This window comes from Schistocerca piceifrons, chromosome 4 (assembly GCF_021461385.2).
Source record: "Schistocerca piceifrons isolate TAMUIC-IGC-003096 chromosome 4, iqSchPice1.1, whole genome shotgun sequence".
NCBI lineage: Eukaryota > Metazoa > Arthropoda > Insecta > Orthoptera > Acrididae > Schistocerca > Schistocerca piceifrons.
In genome coordinates this window covers 142,015,226-142,031,658 of record NC_060141.1, presented here as the reverse complement: position 1 = coordinate 142,031,658, position 16,433 = coordinate 142,015,226, and the positions used below count along the sequence as shown (strand labels likewise).

Genomic DNA, 16,433 nt, shown 5'->3' with positions numbered 1-16,433 from the left:
ACACCACGTCCTGTGGCTGCATGAAAAGCATTATTTAACATGGTGATGTTGCTGTCAGGATTCCTCCGAGCCATAAACCACAGGTAGCGGTCATCCACTGCATTTGTAGTCCTTGGGAAGCCTGAGCTGTATCTCCTCCATGTCATAACTTTTTTTTTTCCATTCATTGAGACGCATGGATACTTCCCTTGTTGAGAGCCCTTCCTGGCACAAAGTAACAACACGGACGCGTTCAAACCGCAGTATTGACCATCCAGGCATGGTTGAACTACAGACACATGAGCTGTGTACCTCCTTCCTGGTGGAATGACTGGAACTGATCGGGTGTCGGACACCCTCCATCCAATAGGTGCTGGTCATGCAAGGTTGTTTGCATATTACAGTGGGTTTAGTGAAATCTCTGAACAGTGCCAAAGGGACTGTGTCTGTGATACAATATCCACAGTCAATGTCTATCTTCAGGAGTTCTGGGAACTGGGGTGATGCAAAACTTTTTTTGATGTGTGTATATTCAAACATTACAAGATTGTTTCTCCCACTCATCTGCATTAACTTACATTGTTTTTGCCCTCAGGGGCTCAGCATTGATTTTCTGCGTACGGGCTTGATGCCCGTGATGTTTGAGCTGGGGACCAATAAGTGCTGCCAGTCCTCCATCACCATAAGCTCTTTGCATGTGTCAGCGAGCACTGCACAGCGTGGTGGTGGAATGTTGTGTGTCTCAGGGAACGGGGATCTTGGCTTGAGCACCCAGATCGCAAGGATGGGATAAACCTCTATAAAAGCCACCTCAATCTCAAGGTGTGCAGCGTACTAATGAGATGCATGGCTGTTGAGATGAACAGCCATTAGTGGGCAACCTGTTTTGAACCTGGCACCCCTCAGTTGTATAAGGCTTACTGAGGCACGTTGGGCTCTGTCCGAGGGACTCTTTATTTTCCTAGCTGCTCGTGGGTCTGAGATGGAACCCTCGAAATCTTCTTCTCCTCCCAGTGGGAAGGTTGTACCTCCTGGGAGTATTCGTGCCCATTCATCGAAAAGAATGAGAGAAGCTAGTCATCTCGATAATCAAAATACTTTGGACTGCAGTAACAGGGCTCATGGAGTCATGACTAACATTGTATTTCTGGTGATAAAGGGGAAGGAAGGGACATTTGAAAAAGTGTCCCCCTTTTGTAACCTTAAGGGTTTAGAAGGCCTCACTGGAACATTAAAATCTATAAAACAATTGCGCAAAGGCTCATTGTCAGTCGAAACTAACAGGTCAATGCAGGTAGACCTTAAGAAATCGCAGAAACTGGATGACTATGATATCATTGTTGAGGTGCACACCTCTTTCAACTCCAGTACGGATGTTGTCAAATGCCAAGATATCATGGACATGGGCATAGTAGAACTGAAGCAAGAATGGGCATCCCAGGGAATAGTCAAAGTGGAACAACGAATGTGCAGGAATAATGGAGCAACTGAAAAGACTGTCACTTTCATTGTCACATTCAATTCTCTGATACTGCCTGAACATCTTATGGCAGGGTTCCTTCGACTTTGTGTTCGAAGCTATGCAGTGCTATAAATGCCAGCAATTCGGCCATTCAACCGTGAGTTGTGGAGGTGAAGCGATCTGCGGGAACTGCAGAAAAGCCACTGATGACGCTGGGACTGACTGCCCATCTCCGGTGACCTGCATCAACAGCTCTGGGAACCATTCAGTCTGGAGCCAAGACTGCCCCGTTTTTGCTGAAGAACACAAAATACAGGAGATAAGTGACCACCCAGATCCTCTATACCAAAGCCAAAAAAGAATGTAAGGTGACAAAACCTCATCTTTGCCGCCTCGTATTCTTCAATGATGCTGAAAATGTATTCCCAAGATGGACACTTCAACCAGACAGCGCCTAGTGTGCCTGTATCCACCACAAGCACCTGTACTTGCATGTGTACGTTTCAAGGGAAGAAGAGTAAAGACAAATCAATCAGAGAGCTGCACCAGTAAAGACCAACAACAGTTCTGCAGCGAGCATCCAGAAGGTACAAGAAAAGCAGAGTGCCTCTCAACGCCCCCTTTCCCCCTCATCCTCGAAGGGACAGGATGCAGGGAAAGGCTCACAATGTCAAAAACTGTCCCGAGTGCTGCCAGACGTTATTCTTTCCCGTCTGACTGATAAGGAGGATATCATGGAGGTAGATGCATTGGACCCAGGCAGCCCCTCTACTCCGCCCTTGCTCTTCAAGTGCTTCACTTCCCCGGTGCAAAGATAGGGATAAATTAAAACTGCACCGATGACATCACTTCCATACTACAGTGGAACATGAATGGGTTCAGGGCTCATGGGGAGGAACTGAAACTTTTAGCACAGGCACATCTAATGTGCTTATGTTTACAAGAAACACATTTTAATGATACAGATGTCCCTGTGCTACAGGGATATATGCTATACCGCAAATATGAACTATCGGGGGAAAGGACCAGGGAGGTGTCGCAGTGTTTGTCACTAATATGCACCACTCCTCTGTTCTCCCATTGGCTACTGACATGCAAGCAGTTGCAGTTCAAATTCATGTGTGTCGAAGGATCACTGTTTGGTCATTGTATTTACCTCCGCAAGATACACTAGACTCTGAGGCTTTTACCGATCTTATCTCACAATACCTGCGACCATTCCTTTCTTGAGAGACTTCAATGCCCATCATGTCCTGTGAGGCTTGACCAATACTTGCCCTAGGAGTCTGGTTTTGGAGGGCCTCATGACATCTCACAAGCTGTGCTTCCTCAACAAGGGTACTCACACACATTTCTCTACTGCTACTGGATCATTCGCAGCCATCAACCTCTCTTTGTTCTCCCACCGTTGCCGACTCTGTTCAGTGGGAGGTCATTGACGACATTCATTCCAGTGACCACTTCCCAGTCTTCCTTCACCTGCTAAATGGCTCATCACCTGAAGTTAAGCCCCCAAAATCAATGGTCAGCAGGACTAACTGGGCGCGTTTCAGGCAGCTGGCTGTGTTTGAACACTGCAACAGCATCCAGGGATGAGTGGACCACATCACACACATGATCCATTGTGCCACTGACCCTCCATCCTCAGGTCATCTTAGAAGGTGACAAGTACCTCGGTGGACAGATGAGTGCCATTCCGTGATCCGGAAAAGGCGTGTGGCTCTTAAACATTTTAAATGCCGACAAACAGCAGACAACCTTGGGGCTTTTCGAGTCGTGAGGGCCAAGGCTTGACATGTTATTAGGGAGAGTAAGAAAAGGTCATGGCAAGCGTTCCTGGACTTCATCAGTCGTTCCACTTCTTCTATAAAACATCAGTCGTTCCACTTCTTCTATAAAAGTATGGGAAGCCATCCGGAGGTTTTCCAGTAAATGCAGCTGTTTACTGATCGCAGCAGTACTGAAACAGGGGTTCCTCCAAACAACACCCAGAGACAGTGCTAAGACGCTGGCCGAACATTTGCACAAACTACTGCCAATCCAAGCCAGGATCCAGGATTTCATCGCTATCGTGCGACTGTAGCGAAGGAAAGGTGGGACTTCAGGTCCAACAGTTCTGTGGCCTACAACTCCCCTTTCTCGATGTTGGAGCTCTAATCGGCACTGACTGAGATTTGTGACACTGCATCCAGTCATGACCAAACCCGGTACTGCATGCTTCGACATTTGCCAACGGAATCAAAGAAAATCCTCCTCGAATGTTTTAATCTAATATGGCAAACAGACAACTTCCCCAAATCGTGGAGGGAGGCAATTCTGATCCCTCTCCTCAAACCAGGAAAGGACTGTAAATGTCCCAGTATTGCCTTAACGAGCTGTGTGGGAAAGACCCTGGAGCGAATGGTTAACCATCGTCTGGCCTGGTTGTTACGAGACCAGGCAACACCTTAACCGCTCTCAGTGTGGTGTCCGAAGATTTCGGTCCACTGTCGACAATTGGACACTCCTAGAGGTGGTTCTTCAGAAGGCGTTCCTCCATAAGCATCACTGTATTTATTGGCATGTTCTTCGATACAAGTAAGGCATACGATACTACTTGGAGACACTGTATTCTTGCACAGCTGCATCAATGGGGCTTTCATGGCCACCTCCCCATCTTCTACAGCCTTTCCTTTCTCAGTGGTTTTTTTAAGACCCGTTTAAGTGTTACCCTCTTTGTCATAGCCATCAACAGTATCACATGTATGGTAAGGAGAGCTGTCCAGTGCTCCTTATTTGTAGACGATTTTGCTGTTTTCTGTTCCTTTTCCGGTGTCGCAATGGCAAGCTGTCTGTTGCAACTTACAGTGCGGCGTTTAGAGGAGTGGGCTGCAAAAATGGGTTTTCAGTTTTCTGCAGATAAGTGTGTGTGTGTGTGTGTGTGTGTGTGTGTTACCACGCCTGCGAGACCTGAAAGCCAGATCCCTGGAGGTACTGAACACCATCAAGTGTCGTAGCCACAGGCCTTGGGGGAGTGGACAGGGTGCATCTCCTTCAGTTTTATCAGGGTTTTGTTCGTTCGCGCGTGGGCTATGGTTGTACGGTGTATGGGTCAGCAAGGCCCTCTTACTTGCTTATCATTGACGCTGTACATAATGAGGGGATTCAGCTGGCCATGGGCACTTATCGGACAAGTCCCAATCCTAGCATCTGTGCTGAGGCGGGGTAACTGCCACTTACCACCTGGCACCAGCTCCTCGTAGTGTGTCAGGCATGTCAGTTCCTTGCTGCTCCAACTTCACCCACACACCATACTGGTGCCTGTCGATCTCTGGAATGCTTTTTTTCCAACTGTCAATGAGCCACGATGCCATTTGGGATTTGCATGTGGCGTGTGCTGGAGTCACTCGGTTTGAAGCCAATATGACCCTAAATCCACGGTTTTACCTGCCTGCTGCCCTGGTTACTGGAGAGACCCAGAGTGATTCTAGATTTGATGCTGTACAGAAGAGATAGCATCCCTGCTTCTGTTTTTAATGCGATATTCTCCTATATTTTGTCTGAGTACCACGACCATATAGCTGTTTTTATAGATGGGTCAAAGTGGGGGGACTGTTGGTTGCTCTCTCATTTCCCCGGATTGTGCCCTCAAGGTCAGACTGCCTCTGATGCAGAATTATATGCGATCTTGCGAGCACTGGTGCAGATGAGATGTTCTCCATGTTAAATTCTCGTCTGCTCAGATTCTCTGAGTGCCCTTTACTCTCTCCAACGTTTGTACCCAGCAGATACAGTAACCCAGAATATCCAGGATGACCACCTACAACTACAATGACTGGGGAAGTAGGTGTCTTTCTGCTTGGTGTCTGGGCACATTGGAATTGCAGGGAATGAAAGGGCGAATTGAGTAGCCAAGGAGGCGTGTCGTGAGCCTCTGGTATTTCGGTGTGCTATCACGTCGCTGTTGAGATACAGAGTCATGTGTTGATGGGAAGACATGTGGTTGGCAGTGACTGATAACAAGTTCCGTGTCATCGAGCCCACAACTCAGCCACGGAGTACTTCGTTCCAGCCACGTTGGCAGGATGAGGTCCTTCTTACTCCATTGAGAGGACCCTCCAATTTGTGTTGCTTGTGGTGTGCAGATCACGGTGCGGCACATTTTATTGGATGCATTTTATTTGCCGACCGACGGCCTGTGGTGGATTTGTCAGCTGATCTGCCATCTATTTTATGTAATGATCAAACAAATGTGGTTAAGGTTTTAAAGTTTTGTAAATTTTCAAACATTTTTATCAAGATTTCAGAGAGATGTTCTTAATGTGTCAGAGGGTGGCTGGCTCACCCTAGATTTTTGTAAGTGGTCAACCAGTCACATTTCCCTGTGCTTTTCTTTTAGGTCTTGTGTGTTTTGTTTTATTTGTGTTTTAATTTCTTGGTTAGCTCTCCTCCCTCCTAATTGGTTTTAGTGCACGTGAGAGTGCATGTTATACAGAGTGTCTGGGTTCATATTTAGAGTGCATGCATGTACAACACTTTTAGTTCATCTCCACATTCGTTTGTTTTTATAAGTGTAAGGGCGCTGATGACCATGCCATTGGGCACCTATCACACACACACACACACACACACACACACACACCAGGTTTTTCCACTTTCGTAGCAAACTGTCACTCATCACACCAAGTAAATATACTATCCTAGTAACCGTGTATATTCTTACATATAGAGTCATCAACAAAAAGTCATAGATTACTCGTCACTCCTTCAGTCAGATTATGTATACTAAAATCAACACAGGTATTCCAGCTTGGGGAACAGTTAATTCGTTTTAATATCTTAAGGAATTTTCTGTGATATCTTTCAGGTATGGAACAAGATGCTCATGCACATCCTTGTCCTGTTTTGAAGAAGACATAGTCACAGTGGGAGAAGATGGGAAACTGAATTTGCTCACTTTAAGGCAACAAAAACCAGTACATGTTGTAGGTATGTTTGTGCCTGTTGATTTATTGTTCTTTGATATTACGCTATCTGACATCCAATCATATAACTGGTATTTACTAGAGGAAAAATAGTGCGTCAGTTACTACTACTACTATTATATTAAGCATTTAGTCATTAGTCAGACTGGAAGATGATTTTTATTCATTCACTGTAGATGATGGAAGAAGATACATTACTGTTCCTCTGTACCATTTTCTAGCTCTCGCAATTAGCACAAGAATAAAATCCTGGAGAAATGGGGCTTTATCAAAGTAATTGGGTACACATGAATTCCAAAATATTCTAACACTTGAGCGAATGTTGGGTAACTCAAACTGTAGAAGCTTTTGATCTAGTACACAAACACCGTTGTCACATAGTAACTGTTGGCTGCTATTTAATTGACAACAGTGCCCTTAAACAGCACAGATCTTGAAGTTACTTTTCAGAAGTTCATCAAAATGTTCAAAATGTCCTTCACTTGTTGCATGTATTTCATCTCATCAGAACATGGGACCATTTCACCATCTTTTAACATTTGATAAACAACCATGTTTCTTGCCGCATATCAAATGATAAGCACATTTTGTGAAGAATGACTGGGCTGTAAGATTGTCAGTGCTGGCACTATTCCAGGTAGTCTGATTGAAAGCTGATCACTATTTTGTACAGTGTTCACAGCCTTGCCACCAAAGATGGTGTGAGAACTGGCATTGAACACTGTTATTGGTGTGCAATGAAAGACAGACTTTTTTGGTAGACAATTGGAGTTTGGTGTAAATAATGTGATTACAGTTCTGAAAATGTTCATCAAGTCTTTAATATCCATGATTCACAACCAGCTTTGTTAATTCAATGAGTGTGGTCAGTTACAAATTTTACTTAACTGTACTGGACAATGCGGCATAGCACCATACACTGCTCATATCGAACAGTCAGGAGTTAACTTCCTACAGATGGTGAGTCATCGCTTCTCCGTAGATGTTCATTCATATGAGCCAGCTCTTTGCCAGCAGCCGTTAGCTCCGGCCAACAGATGTCACTGTTTTACAGGCAACAAAATATTGTTTACAAATGCAATTGTAAAATTAAATGCACCATTTACCATATAACAAATAGAACAAAACTTCACACTAATTTTTCACATTTCAGTAGCTAACAGCAGTGTAAAATTTCAGCCTAATATTTGTCATACTTTAAGACATTTAAAGAGCACTGAAACCACAGAATTTAAAGCTTGCATGAATCACTGACTTTACATTCGTGGGCACAACAGTCTTGTAGAACTCTGTACATTCCTACTAATTTGTTTCACACAATCATGATATTGTCTTTATAGCCTTTCTCAACTGGAAGTTGTAATCTCAAAGTGTCTGACTTCTGGAAAATAACATATCTAGCCTTGTAAACCAATTGTTGTATTATGGAATTTGAGTACATACCAAAGACGCACAATATGGCCAACATTGGGCTCAGCGAATAAACATTAACAAGCTATATTGTGCATTTGACAGTCAGTACTTTGCTGTGACTGACATTCATCACATCCATATATATGAACATGAATGCAGCTCATACCATGGTTGAATCTGTCATACAGGTTGTTAATGTTTGTTGGCTATGCACATTGTCAGCCATATTATTTGGAGGAACCTGAAAACTGACATCCTTTTTTCGCAAAATTCCCATGTAAGTTTGGCGAAATTTTCATTTCTTATTAGTGAAATCAGCACGACCAAACACTAGTGAAATTGCAAACTGCCAACAAGTACACTTTTAAGCTTCAACTCTACAGCTCAGCTGTCATACATAGACATGTTTGGGCAAAAAAAGATATTAAATTTTGTAAAAGTTGCAGAGTTAAACTGTGAGGGAAAGGTAAAAAAATTAAAAGACAGTAATTGGACCTAATACCGGAAAATGTGCAGCAAACCTGCAGTGAAAAAGAAATGGATTTTTATTTCTAGATGTTGAAGCTATATTAAGGGTGGAGGTATTTCAAACTTCAGTTGTAACAAACTTAGAACCAAACGTTTTTCTTTGAACAGTTCCAAGGTAAATCGTTCTGAAAAGGGCTTTATTACTTTACTTGAAGACGACTTCTGGCCAATTGGTATTTTTGTGAAGGAGTATGAATTACCTAGAAACTCCTTTCAGCCTAGGTTTCTCGGGCCATGTGAAAATAGAACACAGACTCCTTTTTTAGGGAGCAGTCTCTTGAAGTAAATAATACTAACCTAAAAAGAGAGGCATAAGATAAATCAACACCTACTTCATCAAAATGTTGAAGGACTAGGAAATAAGTTTGGTTATGTAGAACAGTTTTTCATTGATCTTCTTCCTGACTGTTTCGTTTTAACAGAGGATCAACATTCACTAGATGATCTACAACTTTCTAAATTTAAGAACTTCACCCTGATATCTTCGTCCTGTGGAACTGTATATAAAGGTGTTGAGGGATGGCCTGTTAAGTTTTATTTCACAAATTTGTGGGGTGAACAATTCTTATGTGGATCTTGACTTTGAAATAGCTAAGGTTAAGTTCATTGTTTGCACATTTGTAGTCTACATTTTAGGGATCTATGGTTTCTCTAATGCAACTTTTTCTATCTTTAGTGAAAATCTACAGGTTTTTAAGCAGTATTTATAAAAATGAAAATGCTCATGTTTTTATATTAATGTGGATACTCTTAAGGATAACAATGATAGGACTAAGTTCATGGATACTATTACGTCTTTCGGGCTGTCTGTCGTGGCCATTTGTCACCTAGAAGTACCTACAATAGTTCCTCGTCTACTGATTGTTTAATTACTGTTACAAATTGTTTTGATGCTATTGTGCTAAATGATTTTGTAGCTGACCACTTTGTCAAGTTAATTGATTTTAATAATATAATGAGCAAAGATTGAAAATCTATTTAGCAAGACAATCAGTCAGGCTCCAGCTCTGTACTGATACACGTCTACAGAGCAGCAAGTGTTTATCTTTTTCTGTGTTTTCCTCAAACAGTATTAAATTCCGTGCATATTTTTCTGTTTAAGAGGCTTAATCTTGCATTTTTGTAAGAGTAATTTCATTCACTCTGTAGTGCAATAGCTGCTCACTGAACAGCCATCTACATAGCTCATTAACGCATCAGCATCCATTGCTGACATGTCAGGAGGGTAGCAAGTTGATTATCTAGGTTTCTGTGTGCTTTTGTAGTTTACTTCGTCAGTTAGTCTTGCTAGGATGGTTAGGATGTGTGCATGCTGTTTGTGGATAGAAGAGAAGCTGGTTGCAGTTCGCAAAGAGCTGAATGTGCCTTTGGCTATGATCCCCCTTCAGGCTGCTGCGTCGGGATGTAGCAGTGGCGGAGCATATGGCATGTTGCAAGGGACACCTCAGATGTTGCTTGTTTTGTGCATGGGCTCTGCTTCTGAGGCATCTCCTAGTGCACTCAATGCTGTGGATCCATCCTCACAGCAGGGTGAGTGGCGGGTGGTAATGCATTCGCGTTGCTTGAGGTGGAGACCCATTGTGAAGACTGGCTGCCTGGCCTCACCCATTCACAGCCAGGGGGCCTCATCTAAAATGTTGACGCAGTCTTGCCTATGGCTATTGAGCATGCAGGGTGCAGTTGTCTGCTAATTGTGGCTCACATTGGCTCCAACGACACCTGTCGCGTGGGTTCTGAGGCTATCCTCAGTTCATACAGCCAGCAGGTGGAGGTAGTGAAGGCTACTAGCCTCACGCTTGGGGTGCAAACAAAGTTCACAATTTGTAGCGTTGTTCCCAGAGTTGATTGGGGTCCTTTGGTTTGGAGCCTAGTGGAGAGTCTCAACAAAAAGCTTCATTGATTCTATGACAGTCTTGACTACAGATTTTTAGATACACATTATTGTGTTGCATTGCACTGAGGAAACAGCTACTCGGGTAGCAGAGTACTTGCGGAGTGCACATGAAGGTTTTTTTTTTGACTAGATGGTAGTGTCAGGTGCTCTGATGAACACTCGCCAGTCGATATGCAGCAAGTGAAGTCAGACAGCATTCAGAATAAAGTCACCTTGACTGTAAAAATTTTATCAGTAAACTGTTGAAGTATTTGTAGTAAAGTTCTAGAATTTATTGCCCGCCAGGAAAGTTCTCATGTTCAAATTGTTCTTGGGACCAAGTGCTATCTGAAACCTAAGGTGGAAAGCTCTGAGATATTCAGTGAGTCATCGAACGTATATTGGAAAGACTGATTAGAAGCCATAGGAGGGAGAGTGTTCGTTGCAGTTGACAAAAATATGAAAGTCGAATGTTACAGTGAAGTTACCTGTTTGTGAATAACAGATGTTGGTGAAACCTAGTTAGATGTTGGATGTTTTTACCAAACATCCAATTCCACTGTGACAGTTCTAGAGTCATTCAAAGGAAGTCTACAGTCAGTAGTGAGTAAATACCCAGATCATGCAATATTAGTTGGAGGCGACTTTAATCTACTCATTATAGACTGGGATGTTGGTGTATTCTTTTTGGGGGAATACTTCTGAACACAGTTGGAGCAGCTAGCTTGGCAGCCCACACACAGTGGAAATATCTTAGATCTTAAGTTAATAAATCAGTCAAGAAGGCCAGGAGAGTGTTTCTGCTAGATAGAGCAGGTAAGAAGCCATTAGCATCTCACTTAGACAGTGAATTAACATCACTTAGTTCCAGTGAGATGGATGTAGAGGAATTATTGGCAAGTTTAAGCAGACTGTAAATCGTAGTCTGGAGAGTCACGTGGCGAGTAAGTGGGAAAAGGATGGAAAAGATTCATCATGGCTTAGTAACAAAATTCGGAAGATGCTGAGGAAGCAGAGACTGTTTCATTCTCAGTTCTAAAGAGAATGCACCAATGACGACAAGTGAAGATTAGTAGAGATTAATTCATCTGTGGAAAGAGCGAAGTGCAAAGCATGCAACAGTTGCCACTGTCACACTTTCGTAAAAGATTCTTGTCCTGTGTAAAATCGCTAAGCAGGTCTAGGTCTTCTATTCAGTCCCTCGTTGACCAGTACACTGTGGCAGTTGAACACTGCAAAACAAAATTGTTCACACTAGAGAATCGTGCACACAATTTGTCATTTGACCATCGAGCAGACTCCTGTATGGATGACATAGTAGTACCCATCTCTGGCATAGAGAAACAATTGAAAGATTTGAAAGCAAGTAAATCACCAGGTCTGGATGGAATTCCAATTCGGTTTTACAAAGAGGACTCAGCAGCTTTTTTCCCTTACCTAGCCTGCAGTTGTCGTGAACATGTCACACAGCACAAAGTGCCAAGTAATGGAAAAAAGTACAGGTGACTCTGGTATATAAGAAGGGTAAAAGAACAGACCCGCAAAATTACAGACCAATATCCCTAACTTCAATATTATGAAAAGGAAAGTTGCTACTCGGCATATAGCGGAGGTGCTGAGTCGCAGATAGGCACAACAAGAAGACTGTCACAAATAAAGCGTTCGGCCAAGGCCTTCAACAATAGATGTAGAGACATGCGTGCAAGCGCGCGTGCCCACACACACGCACACAAAGCGCGTGCCCACACACACACACACACACACACACACACGCACACAAAGCGCGTGCCCACACACACACACACACACACACACACACACACACACACACACACAAAAAGCGCACGCTCACACACACACAAACTGAAGTCTCAGGCAACTGAAACCACACTTGTTGTGGTGTGGTTTCAGTTGCCTGAGACTGCAAGCGGGCGCGTGGGGCGCGCGCATACCTGTGTGTGTGTGTGTGTGTGTGTGTGTGTGTGTGTGTGTGTTGTTAACGAAGGCCATAATGGCTGAAAGCTTTATTTGTGACAGTTTTTTTGTTGTGGCTATCTGTGACTCAGCATCTCTGCTATATGGTGAGTAGCAACTTTCCTTTCATAATATTGTTACGTTCCATCCTGGATTTTCCATTGTTTGCTTTATTCCAAACTTCAGTATGCTGCCAAATTGTGGAACATATTCTCAGTTTGAATATATTAAACTTTAAGAGTGGGGAGCTTATGTCCACAAATCAGCAGGGTTATAGAAAGCGTTGCTCATGTAAAACTCGGCATACCTTTTTCTCACATGATATACTGTGAACTATGTATGAAGGGCAACAGGGTGATTCCATATATCTAGATTTTCGGGTTGCATTTGACACGGTGCCCCACAGTAGGCCGTTAACAAAGGTTTGAGCATATGGAGTAAGTTCACAGATACATGAATGGCTCGAAGACTTGTTAAGTAATAGAACGCAATGCGTTTTCCTTGATGACGAGTGTTCATCAGAGACAAGGGTATCACCAGTTTATTGGTGTTAATATTTGCTGTAAAAGTAACTTATTAGTGGGTTTTCATTAATCTCAGTCTTTCTTCCTGTGTTATTGACTCGAGTTGTCTGTTATTTGTGAGTGTACTTACGTCGCTCATCCAAGCCTCACACCTCAGTGGTATGTTTACATTTTGTGGTGTGCGGTTGCAGCTGTAGCAGTTATAAAGCTAAGTACCGACAAAGTTTTTTGTGCACTGTTATACAGTTATTCAATTTACTAGTTTCCAGTGGTGTTTTGTGCTGTTTGTGGCAGAATAACGATTTAATAAACTTTTGGAAACATTAGCGCTCTGTGGATTTCAGAGTTTTCTGTGCGTTGAAGTTATTTAGTAAATTTCGTGCTTTAGTTTTCAGCTGATGTTTCTTATTGTTTATAGTGAAATATTTCAGTAAAATTTTGAGTCACTGTTTTAACTTCGTTGAGTGTTCCAGTGGCTGTTTCAATTTTTGATTTTAACTAATAATTTTGTGAAGTTTTGTTGATATTGGTATTAGTTGTTGTTTGTAATATTAATAAAAGTAGTTGCTTTCTTAGTAGAGAGAGAGAATTCTGAGACCGCTATTTTTAGTTCTATAAATAGTTCTACTGGTGTAACAGAACTTAGGTAACGTAGACTCACCCCCCCCCCCCCCCCGTCCCACCCCCATAACTGTAAAATTTTACCATGAGTGAGAAGTGCGTAGGTCTGTGAGTAGTGATTATGGTGTGGGATTTTTTCAAAGTATTTTCATAGGGGGGGAATGCAGTGGGGAAGCCAGTTGGCGTTCTGGCGAGATCCTCTCTTGGGTCTGCAGAATATGTAGTAGAAATAAATTGGTAGAGGAGCAGGAGCCTAAGATCCGTGCCCTTCAGGTGCTGTTAAAATATGCAAAGGAGGAACTACATAGGTTGAGGAGGGTGAAGGGTGGTGGGGAATGGGAAATGGCAGTTGGAAAGAAGACAACTAGGATGAGGAGGAGGTGGTATTCAGACAGTTGTACTTTGCGTATATGCAATAGATTTGACCAACTGTCAGAGTTGAGTTGAGTGGAGAGGAGCCTCTTTAGCTGTAGGTGTACGAAACATGCAGCAATTCTCAGCAGTTAAGAAGCCTGGGTCAGTTGCTAAGTCTAACAGAAAGAAGAAGGTTCTTCTGCTAAGTAGTTCACACATTAGAGGTGTGGGCCAGCAGTTGCAGGAAGTTTTGGGGAGTGAGTACCAGGTCACCAGCATTGTGAAGCCTAGTGCAGGGTTGACTCAGGTGACTGACAGGATAGGGGAGTTGTGTAGGAATTTTATGAAAGAGGATCAGGTGGTGATAGTAGGTGGAGCAGGGGACAGTCTTGATAGGGATAGGGAATATGTGGTAGGTGGTGACCTGGTAAAGATAGCTACTCAAACTGGTGACACTAATGTGTATTTCGTGCAGCTGTTTAAGCATCATGATTGGTCTCATCTTAATGCGGCTGTTAGTCACATTAACAGGGGGTTGGAGAAGGCACTGATGGCAGAGGGCGTGGGTCACATTGCAGCAGTGCCAGTTGAGTCTGTCAGCTGATCGGGTTTCACTAGGCATGGCCTGGGGGGGGGGGGGGGGGGGGGAGGCTGGCAGAGCTTATAGGTGACAGTGTAGTGGGTGGTGATGGGATCACTCATGGAAAAATTCCTGTAGTGGTTGGTGTTAGAGCTGAACCTTTTTTTAGATTGAGGTCAGCTTGTGATGACATTCCCTGCTTTCTTTTATTTCTTCATTTGTTGTCCTCTGTGTCGACGTACTGGCTGAAAAAATAGGGGGTGGAAGTGCAGTACAGTCTACTGTAAATGATGTAGCCGACAGGTGCACATTTGCATTTCAGAGTTGTTTACTTTCACTTTTCACAGCCCCCATATACACATTTAATATGGCCAGTGCACTATTGTTTAACTTTTGATAAGCCTCGTTAATAGTTTTCAGGCGAACATCCACATACTGCTGCAGTAGTTTACTGTTGAATATCTATAAGCAGTAAAAAACATAACCACCTAATTCACAGTCCTTTCGGAATAATCGGGTATTTGTTGTTTTAACCCACAGACTAATTGTGTTACACTTATTTCACATTTACAGTGATGCATTCTTGTTGTTGTTCTAACCAACACAGGTTTCTCGTCTGAAACTTGGCCATGGACTGACTGTCTCGTAACCAAAAATGGGGCCGTTATATATCCTCACAATAATAGGTGCTGAAACTACACATTGTTCAAAGTTTAATTTACAGAAATTACAATTAAAACTTAACTCATTAAATTAACTGAATACATAAAAAAAATGGTTCTTTTTAACCGTTTCTTCTACTACAAGAGTTTTAGGCTGAATCATTTGTTTAAATGATGATATTAACAAATATCGTTATGCACACAATACGTTTGACAAGACTGTTCATTACTTTGGAATTAATTAAGAGCTGACTTTGCTAACATGTTTTTGAATAGAGCCAGATAAATCCTTCAGGAATACTAATAGTTGTTCGTCTAAATGTTTATAATTAGTACAGAATTTATATTTATCAGTCAACAATAGAATTTAAGCTACGAAACAATTACCAATTTCACCCTGTAATGAATGATACTAACTAGGAACAGTTAAAATAAATTAGAAAATCAATTACATACATAAAACTTAAGCACAAAATTAGATCTGGTGTTATATTCTTTAAAACTGAGGGCCAACCTTTCTCTTTTATGAAAATGCAGATTATACTCGTGTATGTTAATGGTACATAGTTAAGAACAAAATGAATTTTACGTAGGGAAATTGCAAAACAAGAGGGGAAGTAAAATTATCCCAACTTGCTTCATCACAAGCTGATAGGTATACCTGCTTAAAGGAAGTCCCTCTTACTAAGGAATTATCTTCAGAGGACAACAGGTTTCCAAGTAGAGAAGGAATTAGCATATTTCATCAGAATATGAGATCTATTAGAGATAAAGTTAGTGAACTGCTTATAGATGTTGACTCTGAAATTATTGGTATCCAATTAAATAATTTGACAATTCAGAGGCTTCCTTTACCAAGATACAGATTAGTTTTCTGTTTTTCGAGGAGTTCGTAGCTGAGTGGCCATGTATGTAAAAAGCAGTATTCCATTTCAGTCCATAGATGTATCACGGCACTGCACTCAACAGATATTTCAAATTTGTGCTGGGGCAGTTGGATTTAGTGGAACTAAACTTCTAATTTTTGTTGTTTATAGGCCCCCTAACTCTGACTTCAGAGCATTTCTGCTCAAGCTAGAAAGGGTTCTTGATTCACTTTGTAGGAAGTACCAGAAATTAGTTATATGTGGTGATTTCAATATAAATTCTGTATACGATGGTGCAAGAAAAAGGACGTTCGTAGATCTCGTAAAGTCATATGATCTGATGCAGACTGTTTTTTACAACTAGGGTGCAGGGGAACAGTAGCACAGCCATAGACAGTATTTTTATTTATTCTTCATTACAAGGGTGGTTTGAAAAGTTCTCGGAATCGCCACAAGATTTGTTCACGTGATATTCATTGGACTGTTGCCTGTAAGCAAGTGCCACTCTTCGAAGAGAGCTGTGGCAGTGACATGGCTCTGTTGTTGTTCCACGTAGCGATTTGCGGAGATGGAAAAAATTGGGATTCGAGCAGTGATTGAGTACTTTGTAAAGCAAAGGACATTCATGCCAAT

General features: G+C 42.3%; 1 protein-coding gene across 1 annotated transcript in view; it reads left to right on the top strand.

The window, feature by feature from the left end:
- The window catches only part of LOC124796407 (nucleoporin Nup43), a 213,555-nt gene that overhangs the window by 105,976 nt on the left and 91,146 nt on the right, over positions 1-16,433 (top strand). Inside the window, exon 4 of the mRNA XM_047260584.1 lies at positions 6,288-6,409. Coding sequence (XP_047116540.1) covers positions 6,288-6,409 — 122 coding nt within the window. The remainder of the gene's footprint in view (positions 1-6,287; positions 6,410-16,433) is intronic.